This window comes from Podarcis liolepis (assembly GCF_965112155.1).
Source record: "Podarcis liolepis genome assembly, chromosome: 16".
NCBI lineage: Eukaryota > Metazoa > Chordata > Lepidosauria > Squamata > Lacertidae > Podarcis > Podarcis liolepis.
This window is the reverse complement of record NC_139567.1, coordinates 44,136,937-44,164,608: the sequence shown is the minus strand read 5'-3', so window position 1 is coordinate 44,164,608 and position 27,672 is coordinate 44,136,937. Positions and strand designations below refer to the sequence as shown.

At 50.9% G+C, this 27,672-nt stretch overlaps 1 protein-coding gene across 1 annotated transcript; it reads left to right on the top strand.

Annotated features, from left to right (window-relative positions):
• Positions 1-631: 631 nt before the first annotated feature.
• NEK8 (NIMA related kinase 8) lies at positions 632-27,672 on the top strand. The gene is made up of 16 exons (XM_083479865.1): positions 632-745; positions 3,865-4,070; positions 7,308-7,540; positions 9,548-9,679; positions 10,996-11,204; positions 12,561-12,640; positions 13,155-13,336; positions 14,623-14,773; positions 15,763-15,839; positions 17,667-17,784; positions 18,349-18,499; positions 18,850-19,013; positions 19,260-19,418; positions 19,536-19,694; positions 23,250-26,044; positions 26,546-27,672. Exons 1-15 carry the CDS (start codon positions 699-701, stop codon positions 23,276-23,278), a joined length of 2,097 nt encoding a protein of 698 aa, XP_083335991.1. The 5' UTR covers positions 632-698; the 3' UTR covers positions 23,279-26,044; positions 26,546-27,672.

The window sequence follows — 27,672 nt, the reverse complement described above, 5'->3', positions numbered from 1 at the left end:
GAATGGGAGGAAGATAACCTTGTTGTCAGCCTTTTGCTAGTGTTTGCTATTGCTGTTGTGATTCTGATTGTTATGTTATTGATTGATTATGCATAACTGTCAACGTTTCCCTTTTTTAAAGGGAAATCCCCTTATTCCGAATAGGATTCCTCGCAAGAAAAGGGAAAAGTTGACAGCTATGTGATTATGGTCATCTTGCTGTTACTGTTTGGAAGCTGGTTTATTATTTATTCATGCTATGGCTATTGAAGTTTAGCAAGGGTCCCTTAAGCAGAGAAAGAAAAAGAAAATAGCATTCAGGTTTGTCTTGTTAATAATAACAACAACAATTTTTAAAATCATTAAATGAATAATAAAATGCAATAATCATCCAATCAATACTTAAATGCAATAATTATTAAATAAATAATTAAATGCAATAATTATTAAATCAATGTTCTTCTTGTTTGTTTGTGTGGTTTGTGATGGGTTTATTCTCCCAGTTCCCGATGGTGGGGGCCATTTCAGGAGCGAATCTCCCGTTAACCCTTTCGCTGCCGGCGGCCCTTGCTACCCACCTATTCCCCACCAAGCAACGTGGCACGGCGCTGCCCGGCCGGCCTTGTCCCTCGGTGGCCGCCGTAACCCTCATCCCGGAAGCGTCTCCATGGCGACGCGGGACCCTGTGGCCGCGGCCTGGCGGGCAGAGAAGAAGCGCGATGGAGAAATACGAGCGGATCCGGGTGGTCGGGAGGGGGGCGTTCGGGTGAGAAGGGGGGCGAACCCAGAACAAACTCTCTCTTTCTCTCTATCTCACACTCGCGGGTGCATGCCGACGCTGTTGCCATGGTGATGGGAGGGGCGCACCCCTCCCTCCAGCCAATCAGGGTTTTGGGGGCGCCTCACCCCCAGTTTGAAAGGGGCGGCCCGACGAAGCACCCCTTTCCCCCCTCGCATCTCTCTCTCGCTAAGGTCGCAGCCCTGTCCTAAGAAAGCTTTTTTTTAAAAAATGCTATTTTTGAATGAAAGAAGCTACAAAAATATGCATATGCATATTAATGTGCGTGTATTGCATATGCAAATGAAAGGAGCTTATATAGATGTATATGTATAATGCATATGACTGCATTTTTTAAAAAACCAATTTAGGATGAAATAAATCACGTTCCCCCATTGGCCAGGCATTTTCTCAATCTGCCATTCTCTATGCACAATTTAACCCACTCGAAATAAAAGTGGCGCCTACTCCCAAGGAAGCATGTAGAGGATGAGAGCCAGGGTGGCATTGTGGCCAAGGAATGCAGGGTGATCTGGGTTCAGATCCTGCACTGAAGGAGCCATGAAGTTCCTTGGGTCACCTTGACACAATTTAGCTTCCCTATCTTTGGAGGGAAAGGACTGGATAGGAAGTATTGAGTAGAACAGGCTCCTCTCTGAGCATAGTTTGAGCCCCACCCTTAATGATGTTTTGGCGCCCACCCGTTAAAGGTGCTCTTACGTTCCCAGACTTAATTGCACTTAATTTCAGGAGGTTCTTTTATATTCTCTCCATTTAACACTGCATGGCTTATCTGCTGCATTTTACTTTGTATGTGGTTATTTTAAGCTGGATGTCATTTAAATAGCAGCAGGCTGCCTCAGGGCTCAGGTCCATTCATTATTTCAGTAGGTCTACTCTGAACAAAATGCAATTGGAGCCAGTCTGTGGCTGAGCTCTTGTGGAATCGTGTGACCCTAGGCCTTAAATTCACCTTTTCTTTCATTAATGCTTTCCCTCTACACTAGTATATACAATCAGTATAAAGACAGCTAAGAGTTAAAAAGAAATAAAAATTATACACAATAATGAAAGCAAAATGCCATAAAGCCAGCAGCAGTTTTAAAGCAGGGGCTCTGCAATCTTCCAGATGTTGTTGGACTACAACTCCCATCATCCCATGTTGGGGGTTGATGGGGGTCCAGGGACGCGGACTTAGAAAAAATATTGGGGGGGCCCGGGAAAGCTCATGAATAATAAATAAGCTCATGAATATGCAAATAAAGTGGCTCCGGCCCTAAATAGGGCAAGCCACGCCCCCCCAGCCAGCCGATTGGCTGGCTGGGAGGTGTGGCCAGTCGGGATTCCCCTGTTCTCGCGGGATTTCCGGCCGGGGCTCTCCGATTAGGGCGCGCGGCTGGCTGGCTGGCTGGCGAAGGAGCAGGTGGGGAGGAGGCGGGGGACGGCGGCGGCGCTCTGCTGGAAGGGCGCCCGCCCGAGATTATTGGGGGGGCTGAGCCCCCCCCAAAATTTTTTTGAGGGGGCTCGAGCCCCCTCAAGCCCCATGGAGTCGGCGCCTATGTGGGGGTCACAGCGCCATGACGTCTGGAGGGCCACAGATTCCGCATTCTGACTTCTTTTAAAAAAAGAGTGTCCCATTGCTTCTCTCCTGCGTGAGTCACATTCACATGTTACACTCCCCAGATAAAACAGCCGTGACGCAAAATGTCCTAAGGGGGTGTTCTAGTCATATGTGCATTACATTTTCATTTGTACGCTTTTCCAGAGTTGGAAAGTAGGCCATGTTTACTGCTTCCATTTCACAGATGGGCAACTGAGCTAACTGATGATGACTCATCCAGGATATTTCAGCCATGGCACAGCTTTGAGGCTTTCCCCCCTGCAATGGTGGAGATGCCTGCTTTTTGTCCTGAAGACCCCAGGTTCAAAAAGGATCTTACTGCTATAGAATCATAGAATTGTAGGGCTGGAAAGGAACCACAAGATTCATCTAGTTCCCTGCTGTGCAGGAATCACAGCTAAAGAATCCCTGACAAATGGCCAACCTTCCTATTTGAAAACTCTCCAATGCAGGAGAGTCCATGGTAGTCCATTGCACTGCTGAATGGCTCATACCGTCAGAAAGTTCTTCCTAATGTTTAAGAAACTCCAGTGGGTGCAGTATCTCCGTAAGGAGATACTCCTTGCGGGGTCCTTGCCACGAGATCACATTCACCCAGTGCTTTACCAGTTGCACTGGCTCCCGGTGGAGTACAGGGTCAGGTTTAAGGTGTTGGTTTTGACATTTAGAACCCTATGAGGCCTAGGACCCTCGTACCTATGGGACTGCCTCTCCTGGTGTGCCCCACGGAGGACCTTAAAGTCCATAAATAACAACACTTTGGAAGTCCCGAGCCTCAAGGAGATTAGATTGGTCTCAGCCAGGGCCAGGGCCTTTTCAGCTCTGGCCCCGGCCTGGTGGAACGCTCTGTCACAAGAGACTAGGGCCCTGCGGGATTTGACATCTTTCCACAGGGCCTGCAAGACGGAGCTGTTCCGCCTGGCCTTTTTGCTGGACTCAGTCTAAAACCCCCCCATTTCTTTATTTTTTTTAATGGAACCCCTTAAATGGGATTTTGTATATAAATTTTCCCTCGGCTCTTTTTGCTGGCCCATGTAGGACCAGCATGGATAGTTGGCCCCGGTGAATATTTGACGTTTTCTCCCCTTATGGCTTTGATCTATAGGCTACCACTAAAACGAGGCTGTATTTTAAACTGTACTCTAACTTATATTTTAATCAACTGTTTGTTGGGTTTTTGTTTTTTTGTTTTTGTTTTGTTCTTAATGTTTTTACTGTATTTATATTCGCTGTTAGCCGCCCTGAGCACGGTCTTGGCTGGGGAGGGTGGGGTATTAATAAATTATTATTATTATTATTATTATTATTATTATTATTATTATTATTATTATTAGTTTCCTGTCCCCGACACCCTGGTGAGCCTCTGCCAGTCAGAGCTGACAGCCCTGGGCTGGGTGACTCCATGGCCAGACTGCGTACCAATATGGCTTCCGATGTTTAGGGGCTGACTTCCTTCTTGGTCTTTTTGTGGCTCCCTGTCCCTCAGGATCGTCCACCTCTGCCTTCGGAAAATGGACCAGAAGCTGGTGATCCTGAAGCAGATCCCCGTGGAGCAGATGACCAAGGACGAGCGGCTGGCCGCCCAGAACGAGTGTCAAGTGCTGAAGCTGCTCCACCACCCCCACGTCATCGAATACTATGAGAACTTCCTGGAGGACAAGGCGCTTATGATCTCCATGGAGTATGCGCCGGGTGAGGATCGTGGGTCCCCAAGGTGGCAGGGCGCACTCCTGCCGCCTAAAGGCTCGTACCTCTAAGGAAAGGGGGGTGCAGTACAGGCCCTGCAGGCTGAAGGCTGCCCTTAAGCTATCCTAGCACCATTCAGATGTTTCAGACTCCAACTCCCATCAGTCCCAGCCAGTACAGCTGGGGTTCTGCCAGCTCCAATCCCACCCCCAAATCATTCAGTCTTGAGGGTGCCAGGTTCGGGGCAGCTGCTCAACACCACACATTGGCTCCCAGTACGTTTCCGAGCACAATTCAAAGTGTTGCTGCTGACCTTGAAAGCCCTAAACGGCCTTGGCCTAGTAGACTTGAAGGGGCGTCTCCATCCCCATCGTTCTGCCCAGACACTGAGGTCCAGCTCCGAGGGCCTTCTGGTGGTTTCCTCACTGTGAGAAGTGAGGTTACAGGGAACCAGGTAAAGGGCCTTCATGGTGGTGGCGCCCGCCCTGTGGAACACCCTCCCATCAGATGTCAAGGAAATAAACAACTATCTGACTTTTAACATTCAATGAATTATTGCATTTTTATCTTTTGTTGGGAACAGCCCAGAGTGGCTGGGGAAACCCAGCCAGATGGTCAGGGTATTAATAATAATAATAATAATAATAATAATAATAATAATAATGTTGTTGTTACTGGGAACTTCTGTTGTTACTGGGAACTGCTGGACTCCCATAATCCCCACACACTGGGAATTGGGAGTCCCACCTAGAAGGCCCCTGGTTCCCTACCCCTGGTCTGTTTATTTCCTTAGAATCATATAATCATAGAGTTGGAAAGGACCATAAGAGTCATCTAGTCCAACCCCCTGCAATACTCGAATCTTTTACCCAGTGTGGGGCTTAAACCCCTGACCCTGAAATTAAGGGTCTTGTGCTCTACTGACTGAGCTGACCTGGTTTGAAAATAGTAACATTTCCCCCCCCCCCCCGCTTGGGTTTAATCTCAGCTTGACCAAACTGGGAAAGACTCATGGAAGGGAGGGCTGCCGATGGCTGCCAGCCATGATGGCTATGCTGTGCCTCCATAGCTGGAAGCGGCAATGTTTCTGAATCCCCGTTGCTGGGAACCACAGGAGGAGAGAGTTGCTCTCAGGCTAGCCCCTATGAGAAGAGGATGCTGGTCTAGATGGGACATTAAGAATAAGAATAAGAATAAGAATAAGAATAAGAATAAGAATAAGAATAAGAATATATTATTTATACCCTGCCCATCTGTCTGGGTTTCCCCAGCCACTCTGGGCGGCTTCCAACAAAGCACCAAAATACAATAACCTATTAAACATTAAAAGCTTCCCTAAACAGGGCTGCCTTTAAATGTCTTCTAAAAGTCTGGTAGTTGTTTATCTCCTTGACATCTGGTGGGAGGGTGTTCCACAGGGCGGGCGCCACCACCAAGAAGGCCCTCTGCCTGGTTCCCTGTAACTTGGCCTCGCAGTGAGGGAACCGCCAGAAGGCCCTCAGCGCTGGACCTCAGTGTCTGGGCAGAACAATGGGGGTGGAGACGCTCCTTCAGATATACTGGACTGAGGCCATTTAGGGCTTCCAAGGTCAGCACCAACACTTTGAATTGTGCTCAGAAATGTACTGGGTCTTTCAAGACCGGTGTTATGTGGTCTCGGCGGCTGTTCATTGGCCTGATCCAGCAGGCTCTCCTTATGAGCTGCTGGCAGCACTGAACTACATGGACCAATGCCCTGACACAATCAAAAGGAACTTCCAGCATCTGCCTTCCTTCTCCTGGGAGAGCTAAAGCTTGAGCAAAACCGTTTGTGGGGAAAGGCACGGAGCCCTCCCTCTCCAGCCTCCAGGTCAAGGCGGTCTTTGAGGGGACGTGCGGCTTCCTAGCAACACCTGGGCTTATGGCAGTGGGAAGAATGCCGGAGAGGAACACCATTGTTCCCAGGGCCTGGCCTACAGCACATCCCCTCCCCCTCCCCTCCCTCTTCTTTGCAGGTCACCTTCAGGCAGGTGAAAAGGAGGTTTCAGGTTTCAAAGCCACCAAAGGTGGCAAGGTAGCTGCAAACCTGAGATTTGGCTTTTGGTTTGTGGTTTGGAAACAAAGGAGCACCGGGTTTGTTTGGCATGTGTGTTTTTCGCAAGGGGTGGGGGGCAGGGGTGTGCTTCCTGGACTAGGAGGATCCACAGACCCCCATATCTTTGAGGCAGAAAGAACAGGTTCCGCTTGCTCTGCCCTTGGAGAAAAAATTGCTTTCTTCCGTGTGGTTCCACCCTTGTCAAGGAGCACAAGGTTTAACCCGTTTAGGGACACCTGTAGCTCTGCTCCCATTCAGGGGAGAAAGTGCTGTAGTTTTCCGGGGAGGGGGGGCTTTCTGTTATTTTTGTTGTTATTCAATTTATCACTAGCCCTTCAAAATATGGTGCATTGCAGGGAGATGCACTAGGTGACCCCGTGTGTCCCTTCCAACTCCACAATTCTATGATAAGAATTTAAAATCTAAAATCACAACAATTTAAAATGCAGTATCAAAAGCAATTTAGACCAGTAGGCTTCAAGGCTTTGGGGGCCATGCCTTCTAGGTTCCATAAATGCACCCCCAGTGCCCCCTACCCTAATAAAAACATGGTTCACAATAGCAGTTTGCTTGGCCCTTGAAATATACTCAGAGTCGAGTATGGATTTCATGCTCTTTATTCAGCTCAGAGTAGTGGGGAATGGAAGTTCCCCCAAAATGTCTGCTTTATGTACATTATTTACACAATGGACCCCACCTGATTGGCTAATTCTGAGATTCTCCTGTAGGCCAATCAGGTTGCAGATTCACTTCCACCCGGAGTTGGATTGGGTGGCTCCTGCGGACCAATCAGACTGCTGCATTCTGGATCCTATTGTTCTAGGACCAATCAGACTGCTGCATTCTGAATCCTATAGTTCTAGGACCAATCAGACTGCTGCATTTTGGATCCTATTCAACTCAGTACATAACAGCCCTGTAAGGAAGTTGATAACACAGTCAAGTTCAAAACCGTAACAATTAATTGGACGCTTATTCAAAATCCAATTAAAACTATATTGGAACTATTCTGTTTAATTCAACAAAATGGATGAACTTGATTCAATGATACCAGCTTTTCAGAGAAAGTCTGGTAGTCGTTTTCACTTCCAGTGGCTCTTAGCAGCCCCCTCGGAATCCCACCATGCCCCAGGTGTCATGCTGGCCTCTCTGTGCTTGCTCCCTGCCAGGTGGGACGCTGGCTGAGTTCATCCACAAGAGGGGCAACTCCCTCCTGGACGAGGAGACCATCCTCCACTTCTTTGTCCAGATCCTCCTGGCCCTCCACCACGTCCACGCCAAGCAGATCCTCCACCGGGACCTCAAGACTCAGAACATCCTCCTGGACAAGCACCACATGATCGTCAAGATTGGGGACTTTGGCATCTCCAAGATCCTCAGTAGCAAGAGCAAAGCTTACACGGTGAGAACAACTGATAGCAACTCCTGGTGCCCACGTCCCTTCCCCTGCGATTGGCCGGTGATTTGAAGCCTCTGGACTGGCCAGGTTTGGCGTCATTCACAGGGCAGCCAATGTGCTACTGCCCCTTGACAGGGCCTTCTTAGCGGTGGGTCCCTGTTTGTGGAATGCTCTCCCTCATGAGGCCATTTGGTATTATTATTGGGTTAATTTCTTTGGTTTCTTACTCACCCGTCACTGCATGGTCCAGGAGGAATTTTAAAGAACAAACATTCTCACAGGCACCGAATGGGTGAAAGAGACTTTCCTAGCAGCCTTGAAATTATTAGCTGTGAGGGTATTTGATTGTTTATAAATTCTTTTAGATAAGCTTTTATTATATCTTATTGAGGGGGGTGTGGATTTGTTTATTTGCTGTTTTGTCATTTGCCCAACCTGGGATCTTTTGGGAACAGACCTTTTAATAAATACAGTGGTACCTCGAGTTAAGTACTTAATTCGTTCCAGAGGTCCGTACTTAACCTGAAACTGTTCTTAACCTGAAGCACCACTTTAGCTAATGGGGCCTCCTGCTACCGCTGGAGCCCAATTTCTGTTCTTATCCTGAAGCAAAGTTCTTAACCTGAAGCACTATTTCTAGGTTAGCGGCGTCTGTAACCTGAAGCATATGTAACCTGAAGTGTATGTAACCCGAGGTACCACTATACATGAATATAATCTAGCCCAAAGTTAGCTTGGGGATGCGGGTGGCGCTGTGGGTTAAACCACAGAGCCTAGGACTTGCCGATCAGAAGGTCAGCCGTTTGAATCCCCACAATGACGGGTTGAGCTCCCGTTGCTCGGTCCCTGCTCCTGCCAACCTAGCAGTTCGAAAGCACATCAAAAGTGCAAGTAGATAAATAGATACTGCTCCAAAAGCAGCTTAGTCTTGCTGGCCACATGACCTGGAAGCTGTACGCCGGCTCCCTTGGCCAATAAAGCGAGATGAGCGCTGCAGCCCCAGAGTCGGTCACGACTGGACCTAATGGTCAGGGGTCCCTTTACCTTTACCTAAAATTAGCTTGAGCCACCAGGATCTCTCTGAGCTGGGAGACCTGCTGTCATCTCACACTGTGAGCGTCCTGAATGCGGATATGGATCTTGGGGGGGGGGGGGAGAAACTGATCCTGTCTCTGGATAGAGGGGCTTTTTGCCCCCCACCCCCCCCCCACCGAAAGAAAGAGTATTGCACAGAAATGGAAAAATGCAATCCTCCTGCCGTAACGTATTAGTTAAGGAAAACTTAATGATAAAGTTTATTTTAAGGATAAAACTCACACATCAGAAAAATAATCAAGAGAACAAATACGTATTGAAAAGTGGGCCCTATTCTTACATTTCTGGAATGACCCTGTAAATGATTATATCTTTTTAATTTATTCTCAGCACTATCAGATTTTTTGTTATAGGATTCCTGTCACACATGTCATTTTCTTTTTTCCCTGTTTCTATTTCATTTATTCATTTTCTTCTTGGGAAACAAGGATATTTGATATATACCGTATTTTCCGGGGTATAAGACAACTGGGCGTATAAGACAACCCCCCAACCTTTCCAGTTAAAATATAGAGTTTGGGATATACTCGCTGTATAAAACGACCCCTCTTCCAATGCACACCAAATAAAAATTTAAAAAGTCAGTCTGCAATCCAGCTCGGAAATCCACTCCACTTCCAAATGGCCGGGGGCTTCTGGGGCCAATTTTCAAGCGTATTTCTGCTTCATCTAGAGAGCTTGGTGTCCTCTGATTTAATTTGCTGTCGTTTTATCCTTTGGTGGGTAGTTGCTGCAGGAGTTGCTGCTGTAGCTGGCGTATAAGACGACCCCAAACTTTTGAGAAGATTTTCCTGGGTTAAAAAGTAGTCTTTTTATTAGAACGTTAATAACATTATTCAAGAAAAAAAGAGAAAGTAATACCCGCCCATCCACCTTTGCTCTGGGCCTCATTCGCACATCCGTGTTGTTTCCTAGGTGGTGGGCACCCCCTGCTACATCTCCCCGGAGCTCTGCGAGGGCAAGCCTTACAACCAGAAGAGTGACATCTGGGCTCTGGGCTGTGTGCTCTACGAGCTGGCCAGCCTGAAGAGGGCTTTTGAGGCCGCGGTAAGGAGACACCTTCGAAATCTGGTTGGAGTGGAGGGCTGGCCAGTCTCTGTGTCCTGAACGCCCTGTCTGCTCAGCCTCGGTCCTGTTAACGATTGTGTCGTGGTCTGTGCAGTGGACCAGCATCCTGTCTCCAAGAGGGGACAGCTTTGTGCCTCTAGGAAGCTGGTCCCCTGGCCAGAAGAGTGCTTGACAACCAGGTCAGATAAGCCGGCTCTCAGTTTAGTCCTGTGGTTCCCAAGCATTTTGGGGCCACTGCCCCCATGGTTCCCTAAATTATTCCCTACTGCACCCCACCCTACCGTATAAAAAAGGATTGTTCAGAATACAGGTTTGCGGTATGAGGAAGATATTGCAAGAACATTCAAAACGGTAACAATTAATTGCATGTTTATTCAAAATCCAATTATAATTATTTCATTTCTGAACTGATGAACTTGATCCATTGATACCAGATGCTGCATGGAAAAATTTGGGCTCATTCTTACTAACGAAACCATAAGGATGAATGAGGTTTATAGCATAAAATATTTAATATATAAGTTACACACAAGCCTTCACCTATCACAGATGTGCTATAACTAGTTTATTAAGAAAATCAATATCTGTTACTAATAATTGGCTATCTTGTGACTTGTGGCAAACAGACGTGACCCAAAGAAATAGCTTTGAAAGTGATAAAAGCAGTAAACCTTTGAATACAAAGCAAGGAAGGTGTTTTGCTCTAGGCTCCAGCCTGGTCAATCGTAAATAAGTGATTGGCCTGCCTTGAGGGCCCTGCCTCCACTGCCCCCCTTGCCTCTTAGGGTCCCCCCAGGGAATCTCCCTCCCCTGGGAGCAGTATCACCCAGTTTGAGAACCACTGGTCTAGTCAATGATTTCACAAACGTCCCCTCACCATCTTCCTTCCTTTCTTTTTCTCAAGCTAAAGAGCGTCCCCTTTATGTGTCCTGCCTTGCTGGGGTGGTGCTGGCCGCTCCTTGCCTATTAGTGTATGGCAGTATGGCAAGGCGGCATTCTATGCCTTCTCTCCTACGAGAGCCAGTGTGGTGTAGTGGTTAAGAGCAGTAGTCTCGTAATCTGGGGAACCGGGTTCGCGTCTCCGCTCCTCCACATGCAGCTGCTGGGTGACCTTGGGCCAGTCACACTTCTGTGAAGTCTCTCAGCCCCACTCACCTCACAGAGTGTTTGTTGTGGGGGAGGAAGGGAAAAGAGAATGTTAGCCGCTTTGAGACTCCTGAAGGGGAGTGAAAGGCAGGATATCAAATCCAAATTCCTCTTCTTCTTCTAACTGTCCCACCATCATTCGCACACAGAACCTGCCCGCCTTGGTCCTGAAGATCATGAGTGGGACTTTCGCCCCCATCTCGGACCGCTACAGCCCCGAACTGCGCCAGCTGATCCTCAGCCTGCTCAACCTGGACCCCTCCAAGCGGCCCCAGCTCAACGAGATCATGGCGGAGGCCATCTGCGCCCGGCCCCTCCTGAACCTCTACACCGACGTCGGCAGTGTCAGGATGAGGAGGCAAGTCCTGGGCCCCCTCCTCCAGGAACACTCAGCTCATGGGCCCACTTAGCTCAGTATGGCTTGGACTGGCTGGCAGCAGCGACTCCCTGGGCTCCCAGGCAGGGGATGTTCCTAGTCATGGAATTATAGAATTGTAGCATTGGAAGGGACCGCGAGGGTCATCTATGCAGGAATCCTTTTGCCCAAAACCCCGAGACTGAGTCTCATGCTATACCAACCGATCTATCCTTACCGGGAGATGCCACTGAGGACCAAGCCCAGGGCTTTGAAAGAAGGTCCTTTGCTGTAGAGCTGTAAAGTAAGATTCTAGTCCTCATGGTTCCAGGCGAAGAGCATAAGAGCCTGCTGGATCAGGCCAGTGGTCCATCCTGTTCTCAAGCTGGTGCCCTAATGAGAAGGCCACAAGCAGGACGTGAGTGCAAGCGCCCTCTCCCCTCCTGTGGTTTCCAGCAGCTGGGATTCAGAAGCATGGCTGCTTCACAGCCATCATGGCTGGTGCCCATTGATAGCCTTCCACTCTATGAATTTGTCCTCTTTTAAGGCATCCAAATTATTGGCCATACCTGCAGGAGGGAGTTCCGCCATTTAGCCATGCACTGCATGAAGAACCATAGAGTCATAATATCGTAGAGTTGGAAGGGATACCCAAAGGCCATCTAGTCCAACGCCCAGCAATGCAGGAATCTCAGCTAAAGGATCAGTTGCAGCTGGCCATCCAACCTCTGCTTAAAAACTGCTCTTGGTTCAAGTCCTACCCTCTAGAGCAGGCCTAGGCAAACTCCGGCCCTCCAGATTTTTGGGACTACAACTCCCATCATCCTTAGCCAACAGGACCCGTGGTCAGGGATGATGGGAGTTGTAGTCCCAAACATCTGGAGGTCCAGAGTTTGTCTATGCCTGCTCTAGAGCAGGAGAAAAGAAGCTTTCTCCCTCTTCCATTTGACAGCCCTTTAGATATTTGAAAATGGCTCTCAGTGTCTCCTCTTTTCCAGGTTAACATCCCCAACTCCCTCACCCGTTCCTCTTAAGACTCTGCTTCCAGACCCTTGATCATCCTTATCAACATCCTTCAACAGAAGTCCCTTCCGTTTTCCTTTTAGAAATAGGAACATAGGAGGCTGCCTTAGGCTAAGTCAGCCCATTGCCCTGTCTAGCTCAGCACTGTCTGCACTGAGTCGCAGTTCTCCGGGGTTTCAAGACAGGAATCTTCCTGGGCCTTACCCAGAGATGCTGCCACTGGGCCTTAGACCTGGGGCCTTCTGCGGGCCAAGCAGGTCCTCTGCCTCTGAGCTGCAGCCCTTCCCTGCCACCGCTGTCTGAGAGAAGCTCACCCTCTTTCCTGCCCCCCCCCAGGCCCGAGAAGCCGCTGGCCGCTGTGCCACCAGTGACCCACGGCAGGGTGGGAGCAGGAGCCGTCGGCCCTAGAGCCAGAGGTAAGGTGGGAGGCCTTTGGAAGAGGGCTGCACACCCTTTATTTTTTTTTGGGGGGGGACGACATTGCCTGGGGTCCTTCTGAAGTGGCCCAGAGGGCACAACCGGGGTGGGATGGGAGGTGAAGTCTTCAGTCTGGGGCACCACATCTGACAAGGGCATGTATGGTCAGTTCATCCTTCCCATATTGAAAGTTATCTTTTAATTGATTTTAAAATGCTGGGTTACTTTTATTGTTATTAGCCACTCTGAGCCTGGGGAGGGCGGGATATAAATATATTATTATTATTATTATTATTATTATTATTATTATTATTATTATTATCTGCTGTTATTTTCTGTCCTGCTGGATCAGGCCAATGGCCCACCCAGTCCAGCATTCTCTTCTCGCAATGGCCAACCAGATAACAATTGCCTTCCACACCACCAACCTCCCCTTTCCTGAGTCTGGGGGTTCCCCACTTCCCTTGCCCCCACCAGCTCCACTAACTCACAGGGCTTTTCTCTTGGACCCAGGCTCCAGAGCCGGCTCGGCGAGGCCAGGCATCCCCCCCGCCCCATCTTCCGTCTACACCTGGGGGGGTGGGATCACCCTCCCTCTGCGCCTGCCCATGCTGAACACCGAAGTGGTGCAGGTCTCCACCGGAAGGACCCAGAAGGCAGGCGTGACCAAATCTGGCCGGTTGATCCTGTGGGAGGTGAGAGGGCGAGGAGGGGTCCCACAGGTTCGTGGGTGGGTGAGGAGCCCATTGCTATCCGCCTCCCAGCTCATGGGGATCATGGGAAGGAGGAAGGCAGGCTGACTGAGAATCTCGAAATACAGTGGTGCCTCGCAAGACGAAATTAATCCATTCCGTGAGTCTCTTCGTCTAGCGGTTTTTTCGTCTTGCGAAGCAACCCTATTAGCGGATTAGCGGATTAGCGGTTTAGCAGCTATTAAAGGCTTAGCGGCTATTAAAGTCTTAGCGGATTAGCGGCTAAAAGGCTATTAGCGGCTTAGCGGCTTAGAAAAAGGGGGGGAAAGCGAAAAAAGATTGGAACACTCGCAAGACGTTTTCGTCTTGCAAAGCAAGCCCATAGGGAAAATCGTCTTGCGAAGCAGCTCAAAAACGGAAAACCCTTTCGTCTATCGGGTTTCCCGTCTTGCGAGGCATTCGTCTTGCGGGGCACCACTGTATGCCTTACATTAGACCAGCTTGTTCTTCTGCTTGAAACTCCTGGGCTCTGTGTTTTGTTGTACAGTAAGTTAACCTGAGCAATGACAACCTTGTGTGGTTGAAATCTAGCCAGGTAAAGGTAAAGGTAAAGGGACCCCTGACCATTAGGTCCAGTCACGGATTACTTGGGGGTTGCGGCACTCATCTCTCTTTACAGGCCAAGGGAGCCGGCGTACAGCTTCCAGGTCATGTGGCCAGCATCACTAAGCCGCTTCTGGCGAACCAGAGCAGCGCACGGAAACGCTGTTTACCTTCCTGCCAGAGCGGTACATATTTATCTACTTGCACTTTGAGGTGCTTTCGAACTGCTAGGTTGGCAGGAGCAGGGACTGAGCAACGCGAGTTCACCCCGTCGCGGGGATTTGAACCGCTGACCTTCTGATCGGCAAGGCCTAGGCTCTGTGGTTTAGACCACAGCGCCACCCGCATCCCTCTAGCCAGTTAAGGTTGCATAAATAAAATTCATTCTAGGCCCTTGGGGTTCACACATGCCTGGTGGCAATGTCTCCTGGGGTGTATTCTCTTGCTGTTAGCCCCAGATGTGTCCCCCCCCCAGGGCGGGTTGTGGCAGCCAGGACACCTCAGTGCGTTCTTCACATGCTCAAGCAACTTCTTGCTTTGGATGCTGCATCGCTGAGCCCTGACCCTGTTGCCACCAGCTCCCATTCAAACTAAGCCCAGTTTGTTCCGACTGACCCGGGCAGGAATGTAACACACCCTCTTCCCGCTGTTTCCCCCCCCCCTTTCTCTCTCTCTCTCTCCACCAGCCACCCCCACTTGGCACGGCGGGGGGGCCCTCGCTCCCTGGGGCCACTGAGCAGCTGCAGCCCCAGTTTGTCTGCCGCTTCCTGGAGGGCCAGTCCGGGGTGACCATCAAGCTCGTGGCCTGTGGGGACCTTTTCACCACCTGCCTGACAGGTACAACAAAGACAAGCTAAGGGGGCTGTCAGGGCACAGGAGAGGAGAGTGTGTGAGAGCCAGTGTGGTGCAGTGGTTAAGAGCGGTAGCCTCGTAATCTGGGGAACCAGGTTCGCTTCCCCGCTCCTCCACATGCAGCTGCTGGGTGACCTTGGGCCAGTCACACTTCTTTGAAGTCTCTCAGCCCCACTCACCTCACAGAGGGTTTGTTGTGGGGGAGGAAGGGAAAGGAGAATGTTAGCCGCTTTGAGACTCTTTAAAGGGAGTGAAAGGCGGGATATCAAATCCAAACTCTTCTTCTTCTTCTCCTCTCCCGGTATGCCCCGCGGAGGACCTTAAGGTCCACAAATGACAACCTTTTGGAGGTCCCAAGTCACAAGGTGGTTAGATTGGTCTCAACTATGGCCAGGGCCTTTTCAGTACTGGCCCCGATTTGGTGGAACGCTCTGTCACAAGAGACTAGGGCCCTGCGGGACTTGACATCTTTCCGCAGGGCCTGCAAGACAGAGCTGTTCCGCCTGGCCTTTGGTTTGGACTCAGTCTGACCCTTGTGTTTCCCTCACCTTTATGGTTTTGACTTTTAAAATGAGGCTTCATTTTAAATTGCATTTTAACCTGTATTTTAAATTGTTCTTTTTCTTTTTTCTTATTATGTTTTTACTGAAATTTTATTGGTGTTAGTCACCCTGAGCCCAGCTCTGGCCAGGGAGGGTGGGATATAAATAAAAATTTATTATTATTATTATTATTATTATTATTATTATTATTATTATTATTATTATTTTCCTGCTTGTCAGTGGAGGGCAGCAGTAGTGTAAGGATTGGTTGCACAGGGATCTGGCCCCACCATTATTTCTGTTTGGGGATTGTATGCATTCACACTCACTGCCCCCTTGATCATGAGGAAGCGAAGGTGGTTCGTTTTTCCTTCCATCCTTTGGCAACCTCTGCTCCGGACTGTGCTGACAGCTCTCCTTTCCCCCCTGCAGACCGAGGGATCGTCCTGACCTTTGGCAGCGGCAGCAGTGGGTGCCTGGGGCACGAGACCTTCACAGACGTCACCCAGGTTGGCCAGGGCTCAATTTCTGAGCATCGTTCGGCTGGTGGGCTGGTTTGGCCACTTTCCCCAGATTCCCTGGAGGCCAGGATTCCTCCCTGTGGCTGCTGTTGTACCCTGATCACAAGAACAGGAGCTGGGTCTGGCTGCTGGGTCTGCCCGCAGGGGACTCATCTAGTCCAGCCTCCTGTTCTCACAGTGCCCAGCCACAGGCCCCCAAAGGGGAGCCCACAAGCAAGGCATGGCCACAAGGGCAGCCTTCTCCCCTCCAGGGGTTTCCAGCAACTGGTACTCAGAAGCATCTCTTGCCACCAACCTTGGAGACATCCAGGGAAACTGAACACTGGAAGGTTGAGGGCAGATAGAAGAAAGTCCTTTACGTGGCGCATAGTTAAACTTGGAAACTCCCACAGGTGGCAGGGGTGCCTGCCAAGGGTGGAGGAGAGGGCTGTCGATGGCTACTCGACACAATGGCTGTTCTGTATTGTTCCACCTGGCCTTTGGCTTGGGATCAACTTGATTCCCTCCCCCCTTTCCTTTTTCCTTTCTCCTTCTGTGATGGAACTCCTATTTGGGGACTTCCCTGGCTTTTTTTATGGCCCACGTAGTCTGGATAGTTGGCCTTGGTGAAGATTTGACGTTTTCATCCCCCAAAAGTTTTTGATTTGAGTTTCTACTGAAATGAGGCTGCATTTTAACGTTGTACTTAATCTTGTTTTTAAGTTGTATTTTAATCAATTGTTTTTATACCTGGTGTTAGCCGCCCTGAGCCCGGTCTTGGCTGGGGAGGGCGGGGTATAAATAAAATTTATTATTATTATTATTATTATTATTATTATTATTATTATTATTATTATGCTTCTGAATGCCAGTTGCTGGAAGCCCCAGAAGGGGAGAGTTCTTCTTGTGCTCACATCCTGCTTGCTAGTTTCCTGTAGGCATCTGGTTGGCGGCTGTGAGAAGAAAATGGGTTCTTGATTAGGGTTCATCAAGAAAAACCTGGTTATGTTTAGAATGATACCGCAAAGGGAAATGTTCCCTGATACCAAGATGAGGGATTCTATGGAATGCAGATAGAGAGAATTGATAAGAATAATGATCTGTTGTGACCTTGACGGAAGCGTATAATAGATGAGCCTTCTTGTGTTTTGGCCAATCTTCCTCTTTTTCTTCTTTTTTTTCTTTTTTCCCTCCTCCTTCTCCTTTCCCTTTTCTTTTTTCTTTCCCATAATGGCTTATGTTCTATGCCATGTACTTTGATATTTTTTGTAGTTTTTTTAGCTTTTTTCATCATCATCATCATCATTATTATTAAGGATTTTTCTTTTGTAATTTTGGTTGTTTATATTTATCTGTATTTGTTTAAAGCAAAATAAAAAAAAGAAGAGAATGCTGGACTGACCCCTGGCCTGATCCAGCCAGCTCTTCTTAGGACAGAGCACAGCCCTCCTGGCAACTAGCCATCATTATCCGTCTCCTCCATGAATTTCCCCAAAACCCATGAATTTTAAACCCATCCTATTTTGTGGCTATACCTGCCTCCCACGGGAGCAAGTTCCTTCGTGTGCCATTCCACAGTTTTAAAGACAGAATGAAGGCAGGATAGAAACACGTTGAACTGATGGTTTTATTGTCTGGCATACTAGGGTTTCCTGTGTCTGGGAGGTGGCAATGCTTCCCCGGCAAATTTGGCTGCAGGTCCGCCAGCTGGGGATGTGGGTGGGGGCGGCTTGTGCAGTTGTGGGACAGGATGAAAGGGGCTGGGTGGGTGGGGAGAGAGAGGGGGATCTTGTGGGGGGAGACTGCTTGAACAGTTGCTGCCTTCCCCCTCTGCAGCCCAAGATTGTGGAGGCCCTGCTGGGCTACGAGATCACGCACGTGGCCTGCGGGGCGTCGCACGTCCTGGCTGTTTCCAATGAAGGGGAGATCTTCGCGTGGGGCAGAGGGGACAATGGTGAGTGGCAGTGGCGCACTGGGTTGGTGGGGCTGCCTGTTCTCTTGGCTCCCTTTCATCCTGAGAGATCTGCATTGGCTCCCAGTACGTTTCCAAGCACAATTCAAAGTGTTGGTGCTGACCTTTAAAGCCCTAAACAGCCTCGGTCCTGTATACCTAAAGGAGCATCTCCACCCCCATCGTCCAGCCTGGACACTGAGATCCAGCTCCGAGGGCCTTCTGGCGGTTCCCTCACTGCAAGAAGCCAAGTTACAGGAAACCAGGCAGAGGGCCTTCTCGGTAGTGGTGCCTGCCCTGTGGAATGCCCTCCCTTCAGATGTGAAGGAAATAAGCAGCTATCTTCTCTTTAAAAGACATCTGAAGGCAGCCCTGTTTAGGGAAGTTTTTAATTTTTGATGCTATATTGTTTTTAACACTTGATTGGAAGCCACCCAGAGTGGCTGGGGAAACTCAGCCAGATGGGCGGGGTATAAATAATAAATAATAATAATAATAATAATAATTATTATTATTATTATTATTATTATTATTATTCCCTCCCACCCCGTTTCCCTCTCTTCCCAGGGCGCTTGGGGCTGGGCACCCAGGAGTCCCACAACTCCCCGCAGCAGGTCTCCATCCCACCAGACCACGAGGCACAGAAGGTTCTCTGCGGCATCGACGCCTCCATGATTCTGACGGGGAGGAACCAGGTCCTGGCCTGTGGGAGCAACAGGTAGGGCGGGAGGTCTGTGTCGTGGTGGGGGGGGGGTCAGTCACAGGAGTATGGGGGGGGAGGGTAGTGAAACAGAAATGCCATAAAGCAGAAGATCTGATCCTGCTGACCTGGCCAGAGTGGGAAGCCAGGCTAGCATGCAGAGCCAAATCAGAGGCTTCATATCCAGGGCCTGACACAGCTCACTCCTGTTCCTGAATCTGGACTGGGGCAAGGAAAGTCTGGTTGGATCCTATGTTTTGCTAGGCCAGAGTCTCCCAAATCCAGAGGAGGCAGAGTTTTGCAAACAGAGGGTAGTTCTGCAGCTTGGCCCTCCCTTGACCTCCTTTCCCCTCCCCCCTCCCCTCCAGGTATAACAAACTAGGCCTGGACAGGATCTTGCCCCAGGGAGAGCCCCTCGCCATGGACCAGGTGGAGGAAGCCCTTGTCTTCAGCTGCGCCTGCTCAGCCCCCTTGAGCGAAGAGGCCATTGTGTGGGCTGACATTGGAACGGCTCACTCAGCAGTCGTCACGGGTGAGCATCCGGTGAAGACACCTCGCTTGGGGGGTGGCGGCAGCCAGCTGGGACGATGTCAGCATTCTAGTGGGGCGTGTTGGCTGGAGGTTCTTCCAGGGTGCCTCTGAGCATGTGCAGAGTCTTCCATTCGCCCTGGAGTAATTGCAGCCCGCCAGGCAAAGTCAGGGTGAAGGCTCAGAAATCACCCCGGAGCAGGAAGGAGTCGCGCTCTGATCCCTGCCCTTCTGCCTTTTCTGTTGCCAGCCACGGGCCAGTGCTACACTGTGGGCAGCAATCAACACGGGCAGCTGGGCCCCGTCCCTTGCCGTGCCAGCCGCACCCCCTACCTGGTGGAGGGGCTCCAGGCTGTCCGAGTCACCATGGTGGGCTGTGGCGACGCCTTCACCACCGTTGTGGGAGCAGGTGAGCTGATGGGGTGGAGCGGGGTTTGGGGCTTGGTTTCCGGTGCAGTGGGCCCCGAGGGGGTCTGGCCTGGCCTACCTGTCACCATAACCTACTGTGGACGTCCTCTCTCCCCAGATGGCGAGGTGTACACCTGGGGGAAAAGCGCCAGGGGGCGCCTGGGGCGGAAGGATGAAGAGCCCCGGAGTCCTCGTCCCGTGCAGCTGGGAGAGACTCACCCCAGCCTCGTGGCCTCCGTCTCCTGCTGCCACGGAAGCACCCTGCTGGCCGTGAAACGTAAGTGTGTCTGCGAAGGGCGCACAGGTGGAAGAAGGTGTCCTTTTCCATTTGCACGGCATTCACAAGGTGCGACGCTGCTTCCGTTCCGCTGCAGTCCGCCTTCCGCCAAAAGCACCATGGTTTGTCCCATTGTGGGAAAGTTCTGTAAGTTCCATTGCCGAGAGATTGATTGTTAAACCACTCTGGGACTTGTAGCTCTGGAGCCCCAAACAGCTCTCGGTCAACTCTCCGTTTCAGCCAATGTAAAGCCTGAAGCTTCTTGAATGTCGGTGAACGTCATAGCAGAGTGGAGATTTGAACCCGGGTCTCCCCAGTCCTGGTCCGACACCCTTAATTACTAGGGCCACATTCAGGCCATACAGTTGAAGCATTGTGATACCACTTTAAGCAGTCATGACTACCCCCAAAAGAATTCTGGGAGCTGTAGTCGGTTGAGGGTACTGAGTTGTTAGGATTCCCAGAGTTCCCTGGGAAACAGGAATTGGTTTTTAAAACCACTCTGGGAATCTTAGCTCTGTGAGGGGAACAGGGTGGGGATTCTCCTAATGATTCTCTGCACCGAGAACGGACTACACTTCCCAGCATCCTTTGGGGAAAGCCGCGACTGTCTAAAGCCGCATCGTAGCCCTTCCAGTGCATGGTGTGAATGTGACTGTTCATTTCAACACAAAGGAAACACCTTGCAAACAGGGATAAAAACACAATCGGTTACGGTTCATTTGTATTTGCTGGGTATATTTCCCTTCAGGGCCAGCGAGGGATAAGCGAGCACAAGCCGTCTCTGCTCCCATCCCTGTTTGCGTCTGACTCTTCCAGTGCCCCTTGTGTGGGGCTTCTGGGTGAGGCTGTATTTAGGCCCGGGAGGCAGGTACCCAAGAGGCCCTCACGCTTCCTTGCTGCAGCTTCGCTTGCTGCCAGCTGGAGAGTTGAGTCAGAGGCACGGGCCACGTCCCTCCCACCTCTGGTACCTGCCACAGTCCTGCCCACGTGGAGCCGTGGCGGCAGCAGTGAGCCAGCTGGCAGTGGGGCTGGTGAGCGGAGGAGGAAGGAGATTCAGAAGGGGCTCAGCGGAGCACTCCGGCCCACACCCTCTCTGGCAAGGCAGGCTTTCTAGGAAGATCCTGATGGGCCTCTCGGTGGCTGCCAGCCTTGGTGGAGGCTCCACTCTGCCATGCTGCTTCTGAATACCAGTGGCTGGAAACCGCAGGAGGGAGAAGCACTCTTGTGCTCAGATCCGGCTTGCTGGTTTCCCACAAGATTCTGGTTGGCCACTGGGGAAACAGGATGCTGGACTTCCATTGGGTGGCCATCTGTCTTGGATGCTTTTCTTGAGATTCCTGCATTGCAGGGGGTTGGACTACATGAATTTTGGGGGTCCCTTCCAACTCCACGATTCTATCATTCTGTGGTGCTATGACTATGTGGCTCCCCTTTGGCCTAATCCAGCAGGCTCTTTTGTGGTTATAATTCATGGAGGATAAGGCTTTCAGTGGCTACCAGCAACTTCCACCTTCGGAGGCAGCGGCGCTTCTGAATCCTTGACGATGGAAACCACAGGAGGGGGAAGTGTGGCTCTTGTGCTGGAATCCTGCTTGCGGGTTTCCCTTTGGGGGCATCCGGGTGGCCACAGGGAGAACGGGAGGCTCAACTAAATGGGCTCCCTTTGGCCAGCTGCGGAGAACGGGTGGGCCTGCCCAAAGCGGCGTGCACGCCCTGCGGCCGGGGGCGGAGCAAGATGCTCACGGGGGCGTAGTGAGTTGCCCATGGCGGGCATTTGGTGTGCTGCCTGCCCGCGATTCCCAAGCCTCCCCCAAGCTGTCAGAACAAAGAGGGAAGGGGGGAATGTTGCCAGCAAAGCAGTGCAGCTCCCTGCCTTACCCCCGATGGCTTGGGGTAGGCTTGGGAGTCGCGGGTGGGTGGTGTGCCAAATGTCACCCCCCCTTGGTGAGGGCACCTGGGGAGATCCGCCCCCACCGCCCCCCCTTCCTACACCCCTGCCTTTGGCCTGATCCTGCAGGTGCCGATGTTCTTACATTCTCTCTCGGCTGCGAAAGGCAGCGGCACCTCATATAGCCAAGAAGCCAGCGGCCCATGAATGGAGGGGCAGTGAGAAGGCTGGGAAGGCTGCCCAGTAACTCGGACGTTGCTTGCAAGGGGGGTGAAGATGGCTGGGAGTGAAAAGGAAGGCCAGGCGGGGGGAGGGGAGAGAGAGAGAAAGCAAACCCCCCATTCCACAAAGAACCTTTTAGCCCCAGTTCCAGGGACAAAGCCCCTCTGTCTTTGATTCCCCCCCAAGGCTCGTGCCAACCACTGTCCTCGTGCCAGGCTAATTTCCGACGCCTCGGATGCGAGTGATGTGCCTCACTTCAGAAAGTTGGAAGAGGACCCGGAAAAGGCGACCGAAAGGATCAAGGGGAGGGAGGGAGAGACTCCCCTGTGAAGGAAGGCTGCAGCGTTACAGACTTTTTAGTTGAGAGAAAAGGCGAGTGAGAGGCAAAACGATAGGAGTTTATAAAATTACTCACGGCATGGAGAAAGTGGATGGGCAAACGGTTTTCTCCCTCTCTCGTAACATGAGTTCTCGCTTGTAGGCGTCCAATGAAGCTGGAAGATTCAGGGCAGACCAAAGAAAGTCTGTATGGTTAAACTGTGGAACTCCCTCCCACAGGAGGCAGGGACAGCCACTGACTGGAGCGGCTTTAAAAGAGGATCAGACAAATTTGTGGAGGATTATTGGTGGCTGGGCTGGGCTGGATCTGAGAATCCTCCGGAAAAACAATCTCTCAAAGGACCTGTTGATGGCATTTACCATTGCACTGTTGAGAGTGTATTAACTTATGGTCTGTGTGTGTGGGGGGAGCTGCACGGTCAGGGAAAAAACAATGCTGTCTGGGGTTGTAAAGACTGCGGAGAGAATAATCAGGTGCGCTCTTCCCACCTTGGATCAAATCTACGCTTCCAGGTGCTATAAGAAAGCTGCAGAGATAGCGCAGGATAGTGCGCACCCCGGAAATGATCTCTTTCAGCTTCTGCCTTCTGGAAGAAGGTCCAGGGTTATAAAGACCAGGACTAGCCGCCTGAGAAACAGTTTCCACCCAAGTGCGATGCTGGTTTTAAATGCAGTGTAAGGAGTCCCTATGGGAGTATATTGTATTTAAAAATGGGGTATCAGAGTTTTTAGGGGGCTAACAAGGTTGGGATAGCAGGCTTGTTGGTTTTTGAATGTCTGATGCAGATTTTTTCCATTTTGTTGTTCTGCATGGGGCAGTGACAATAAAGATTATCATATAATCGTCTAATCACACCTGGAGGCAGCCAGGCTTTCAGATACCAGTTTCTGGAAACCACAGGATGGGAGAGGGCTGCGCTTGTGCTCAATTCCTGTTTGCGGACTTTCCAGAAGTGGCACCTGGCAGTTCCCTGGGAGAAGAGGATGCTGGACTAGATGGGCCCTGGGCCTGATCCAGCAGGCTCTCTTTATGTTCTTATGTTAAAAGGGAGGAGGGAGGACCAAATCTATAACTCTGGGCCTCTGTGTCTCTTGTGTTTCAGCTGCGGCAGAGGAACCCAGTCCTCACTGAGGAGAGACCAGAGGGCCCTGCCGCCCCCTCCTTTTGCAGACACCCCTCTGGCAGGCCTTTCCCCCTCTGGCCTACGTGGCGGCCTGTTTTGGACCTTCGACGCGGAGTGCCTGGCCAAACTCAGTCCGAGAGAACTCAGCCCCTGCCTGCAGGCCCAGGTACCTGGCGGGCACCCTCTTGCCCCAAACAGGGGGATCCAGCTCCATAGGCGTTCCTGGGCAGCCACCCCCCAGGAGGGAGCAGTGCATGCTGGGAAGCTGTGCCCCTTCTCTGCACGCAGCTGAGCCATCTCTCTCTCTGTGCCTCTTCTCCAGCGTGACTTGGCTGGGGGGCAAGGAAGTGGGCCCTGGGTTTATTTTTACTGCTCTCCCTCTTGAGCTGACTCAGAGGCTGTGCTGCGTGGGATCTTGCATGCCCAGGTGGCTGGGGGGGGGGAGCTGAACGCCGCTTGTCACAGCCCCAGGCGCTCTCGGGGAATGAGTCAATGCCAGGCTTCTTCAGAGGCACTGAAAGCCTCTCTCTCTCTTTTCTCCCCCACCCTCCTTTCCCCCTCGTCTCCTGCTTTCCAAGGCCTGACCCTGATTCATGTTGCTGCCTTTGCTCTGCCCAAGGGGGGGGGGCTGGAGCCTCCCGTCCTCTGAGGAAAGGTGAAAGGAGCTTGGGAGAACAGGCGATGGAAGCGGCGGGTGGGAGAGCCATCCTCAAATAATGGGAGAGTCATAGAATTGCGGGATGCGGGTGGCGCTGTGGGTTAAACCACAGAGCCTAGGGCTTGCCGGTCAGAAGGCTGGTGGTTTGAATCCCCGCGACGGGGTCAGCTCCCGTTGCTCGGTCCCTGCTCCTGCCAACCTAGCGGTTCAAAAGCACATCAAAGTGCAAGTAGATAAATAGGTACTGCTCCAGCGGGAAGGTAAACGGTGTTTCCGTGCGCTGCTCTGGTTCGCCAGAAGCGGCTTAGTCCTGCTGGCCACATGACCCGGAAGCTGTACGCTGGCTCCCTCGGCCAATAAAGCGAGAGATGAGCGCCCCAGAGTCGTCCGCGACTGGACCTAATGGTCAGGGGTCCCTTTACCCTTTACTATAGAATTGCAGAGGTGCCAGGGACCCCAAAGGTCATCCATTCCAACCCCCTGCAAATGCAGGAACAGAGCTACCGAATCCCCGATACGTGGCTGTTTAAAACCCCCCACGAAGGAGAGTCTGCCACCTTCCAAGGGAGTCCATGGATAATGGAGGGAATACATTTTTCTGTTGATCTGCCCTGAGCCCCACACAAAGCTCAGCAGGGGGTGTTGGGTGAGACTATTTCGGATACCAGCAGAGGGGCGGGTGCAAAGGGCGAGGTCCGGGAGAGGGCAGAGGCTGACCTTTGCGTCACTCTGCAGCTGTGCGTGTTTTCGGAGGGTTCGCTGGCCTATTTTCTGTTTCCAGTGCCTGGAGCTGACACAGAGCCGTCTTGCCCGTGCTCAGCCGCACACCTGTTTGCTTGAATTTATGAAAGGAAAGGAATGCGTGCCTTCAGCATGCCGACTTTGCATACTTAGATTCCTGGCGAAATGTCTGCAATCCTGGTCGCTCGGCCGGCAGAACAGCCTTTGCCAACCTAGAATTGTAAAGTTGGGTGGGACCCCCAAAGGTCCTCTAGTCCAACCCCCTGCAAGACAGGAATCTCAAGTAGATCATACATGGCAGATGGCCAGCCAACCTCAAGGCGAGCCCATTTCCAAGGGTGTCCACTCCATGATCAAACAGTTTTCTCCACCTAACGTTTTGTCAGAAACCTGGCACCCTCCCGATGTTTTGGTCTACAAATTCCCACCAGTCCCCTGCCAGCCGAGCTCACTTTTCGCACGAGGGGTTGTCCATATTTGACTGCAGCCCATGGCCCCAGGGAAGTTTTTAATGTTTGACATTTTATTGTACAGTACTTTTATATTTTGCTGTGTTATGGAAATTATGGGGGGGGGGGACATCTTTAAAGTTGTTCAGTGTTACAAATATTATGTCTGAATGTATCCTTTCAACTTGACAGCTCAGGGAAATTACCTAGCTTTAAAAATAATATAAAATCAACTCCTTGGTCTACAGCTATTGGCTCCGGTTGGTGGCTGGACTCCTTCCTTTATTCCACAGGGACCCGGGGGCTCTGTCCGACGAGCTAGGAGACTGAGCAGCCTCACACCCAGATTTTTCCGTAACAGCTCCCACACCGTAGCTATGGCCCTGCTTAAGGCAATGAGGCCGGGTGGCCCTATCTCAGGGGTTCCTTAGCTGTGATAGCTACATCGCAGGGGGCTGGACTGGATCAGACCCAGCCTTGGGTCTCCAGCTCTTTTTTCGGACTACGAGTCCCATCATCCCTAGCTAGCAAGACTAATGGTCAGGGGTGATGGGACTTGTAGTCCGAAAACAGCTGGAGACCCGAGGCTGGGAAACACTGGGCCAGATGACGCTTGGGATCCCTTCAAACTCTATGATGCTGTGATCAAATCCCTGGAGCGGACAAGGAGAAGGATTTCTGTGTTTCTGTTTTTGCGTTTCTCTGGCATTCAGCTCGTCTTGTGGACTCTCCTTAAAAGCAGCGCCTCCTAACTCTGGGCTCCTGTTCCCGTTGTAATGGATCTTTGTAGACAAGTTCCACATCTGTTGTCTTACCTGGCCAGGTGTTGTGTCTCAATCACAGGATGCGTTTGACCATGAACTTGCTTGTGAAGTTTTCTCCTTTTCACCCCCTGCCGGCCTTGAAACCGCTCAGATCTCACTGCGGCAAAGTGTCATAGAATCATAGAATCATAGAGTTGGAAGAGACCACAAGGGCCATCGAGTCCAACCCCCTGCCAAGCAGGAAACACCATCAGAGCACTCCTGACAAGCCTCTGCTTAAAGACCTCCAAAGTAGGAGACTCCACCACACTCCTTGGCAGCAAATTCCACTGTCGAACAGCTCTTACTGTCAGGAAGTTCTTCCTAATGTTTAGGTGGAATCTTCTTTCTTGTAGTTTGGATCCATTGCTCCATGTCCGCTTCTCTGGAGCAGCAGAAAACAACCTTTCTCCCTCCTCTATGTGACATCCTTTTATATATTGGAACATGGCTATCATATCACCCCTTAACCTCCTCTTCTCCAGGCTAAACATGCCCAGCTCCCTTAGCCGTTCCTCATAAGGCATCGTTTCCAGGCCTTTGACCATTTTGGTTGCCCTCCTCTGGACACGTTCCAGTTTGTCAGTGTCCTTCTTGAATTGTGGTGCCCAGAACTGGACACAGTCCTTGCAGCAGTGTGAATTGTGGGGGCAGAAAGTGGCCTTTGGGAAACGCCTGGCCTCGAGGAGAACGTTGGGACAATTTGGAATTGCAGGGGTTGGGCTGGATGACCTTTGGAGGGCCCCTTGTGCTGTGATTTGCCAGCATTCCGTTCCAGCTCTAGCTAGTTCCCTTGAAAAGCCAGTGACATTTTGATTCCCTGTTCAGTCTCCTTGACATGAAAAGGAAGCGGCTTTTCTTCCGCTGGAGCCAGGAAGGGGGTCCCAAAAAGGTTCTCTTTGATGTAGGACAGGGGGGGGGGGAGCTGAGATAGCTGAGCAAGCAAATGGGGAGAGGATGCAAGTTAATTAGCAAGCACAAACTGTCATGGTATTAGCACATTTGTCGGAGGGAAACTTAAACAAGCTTGCAAACAAAAGACAAATATTTGAAATCAAGAAGCACCCTGAGAAAAGAGTGTTAAAAAAGTGGGATGTTTTGTTTCCCCCCTATTTTAAGCCTTCATATGAGGACTCAACCTCTCCAGCTTAGTTTTCTTACTGATCTTTGCCTCTGTGTACATAGTGCTTGAATATGAAGCTTTTACAGCGAGAAGTATTTTTTAAAAATTATTCCAATTTGTAACACACGTTGCTGATTATTCTTATATTTGCATAATTTTAATGGTTTCGTATATGAATTCAAGAAAAACAAACAAATTGTGGTCAAACTTGTGGGTCTCGAAATCTTCTTATTCTGTTGGTTTATTACATGTATATCTCCCCTTTCCTCCAAGGAGTGCGAGGTGGCGTATGTGGCTGCTCCTTTTCCCCAGAAGCAGGGAGCCATTGCTGAAAAGGCCCTGTCCTTTTTGCCGCCACCCTCCACACTTCACAGAACCCCGGGGGGGGGAATGCAGGGCGTTCCAGGGTGGTCAGAGGATGGTGCCTTACGATGAGGGAGACCATCTAGCTCAGTATTGTCTGCAGCAGTTCTCCAGGGTCCCAGAGAGGGAGTCCTTCCCAGTCCTATCCAGAAATGCTGTCAGGGGTTGACCCTGGGACCTTCTGCATGCAAGGCAGGTCCACTACCACTAAGCTGGGGCCACCCACCCAGGCATTCACTGGACCCAAACCGACTAATAATAATAA

What these genes read in the sequence shown, in the direction of transcription:
- NEK8 (XM_083479865.1), top strand. Translation starts at nt 699, where the DNA reads ATGGAGAAATACGAGCGGATCCGGGTGGTCGGGAGGGGGGCGTTCGG. An exon ending in TCACTCAGCAGTCGTCACGG is followed by an intron (nt 19,014 to 19,259) that starts GTGAGCATCCGG and finishes TTCTGTTGCCAG; the next exon opens with CCACGGGCCAGTGCTACACT. An exon ending in CACCACCGTTGTGGGAGCAG is followed by an intron (nt 19,419 to 19,535) that starts GTGAGCTGATGG and finishes CTCTCTCCCCAG; the next exon opens with ATGGCGAGGTGTACACCTGG.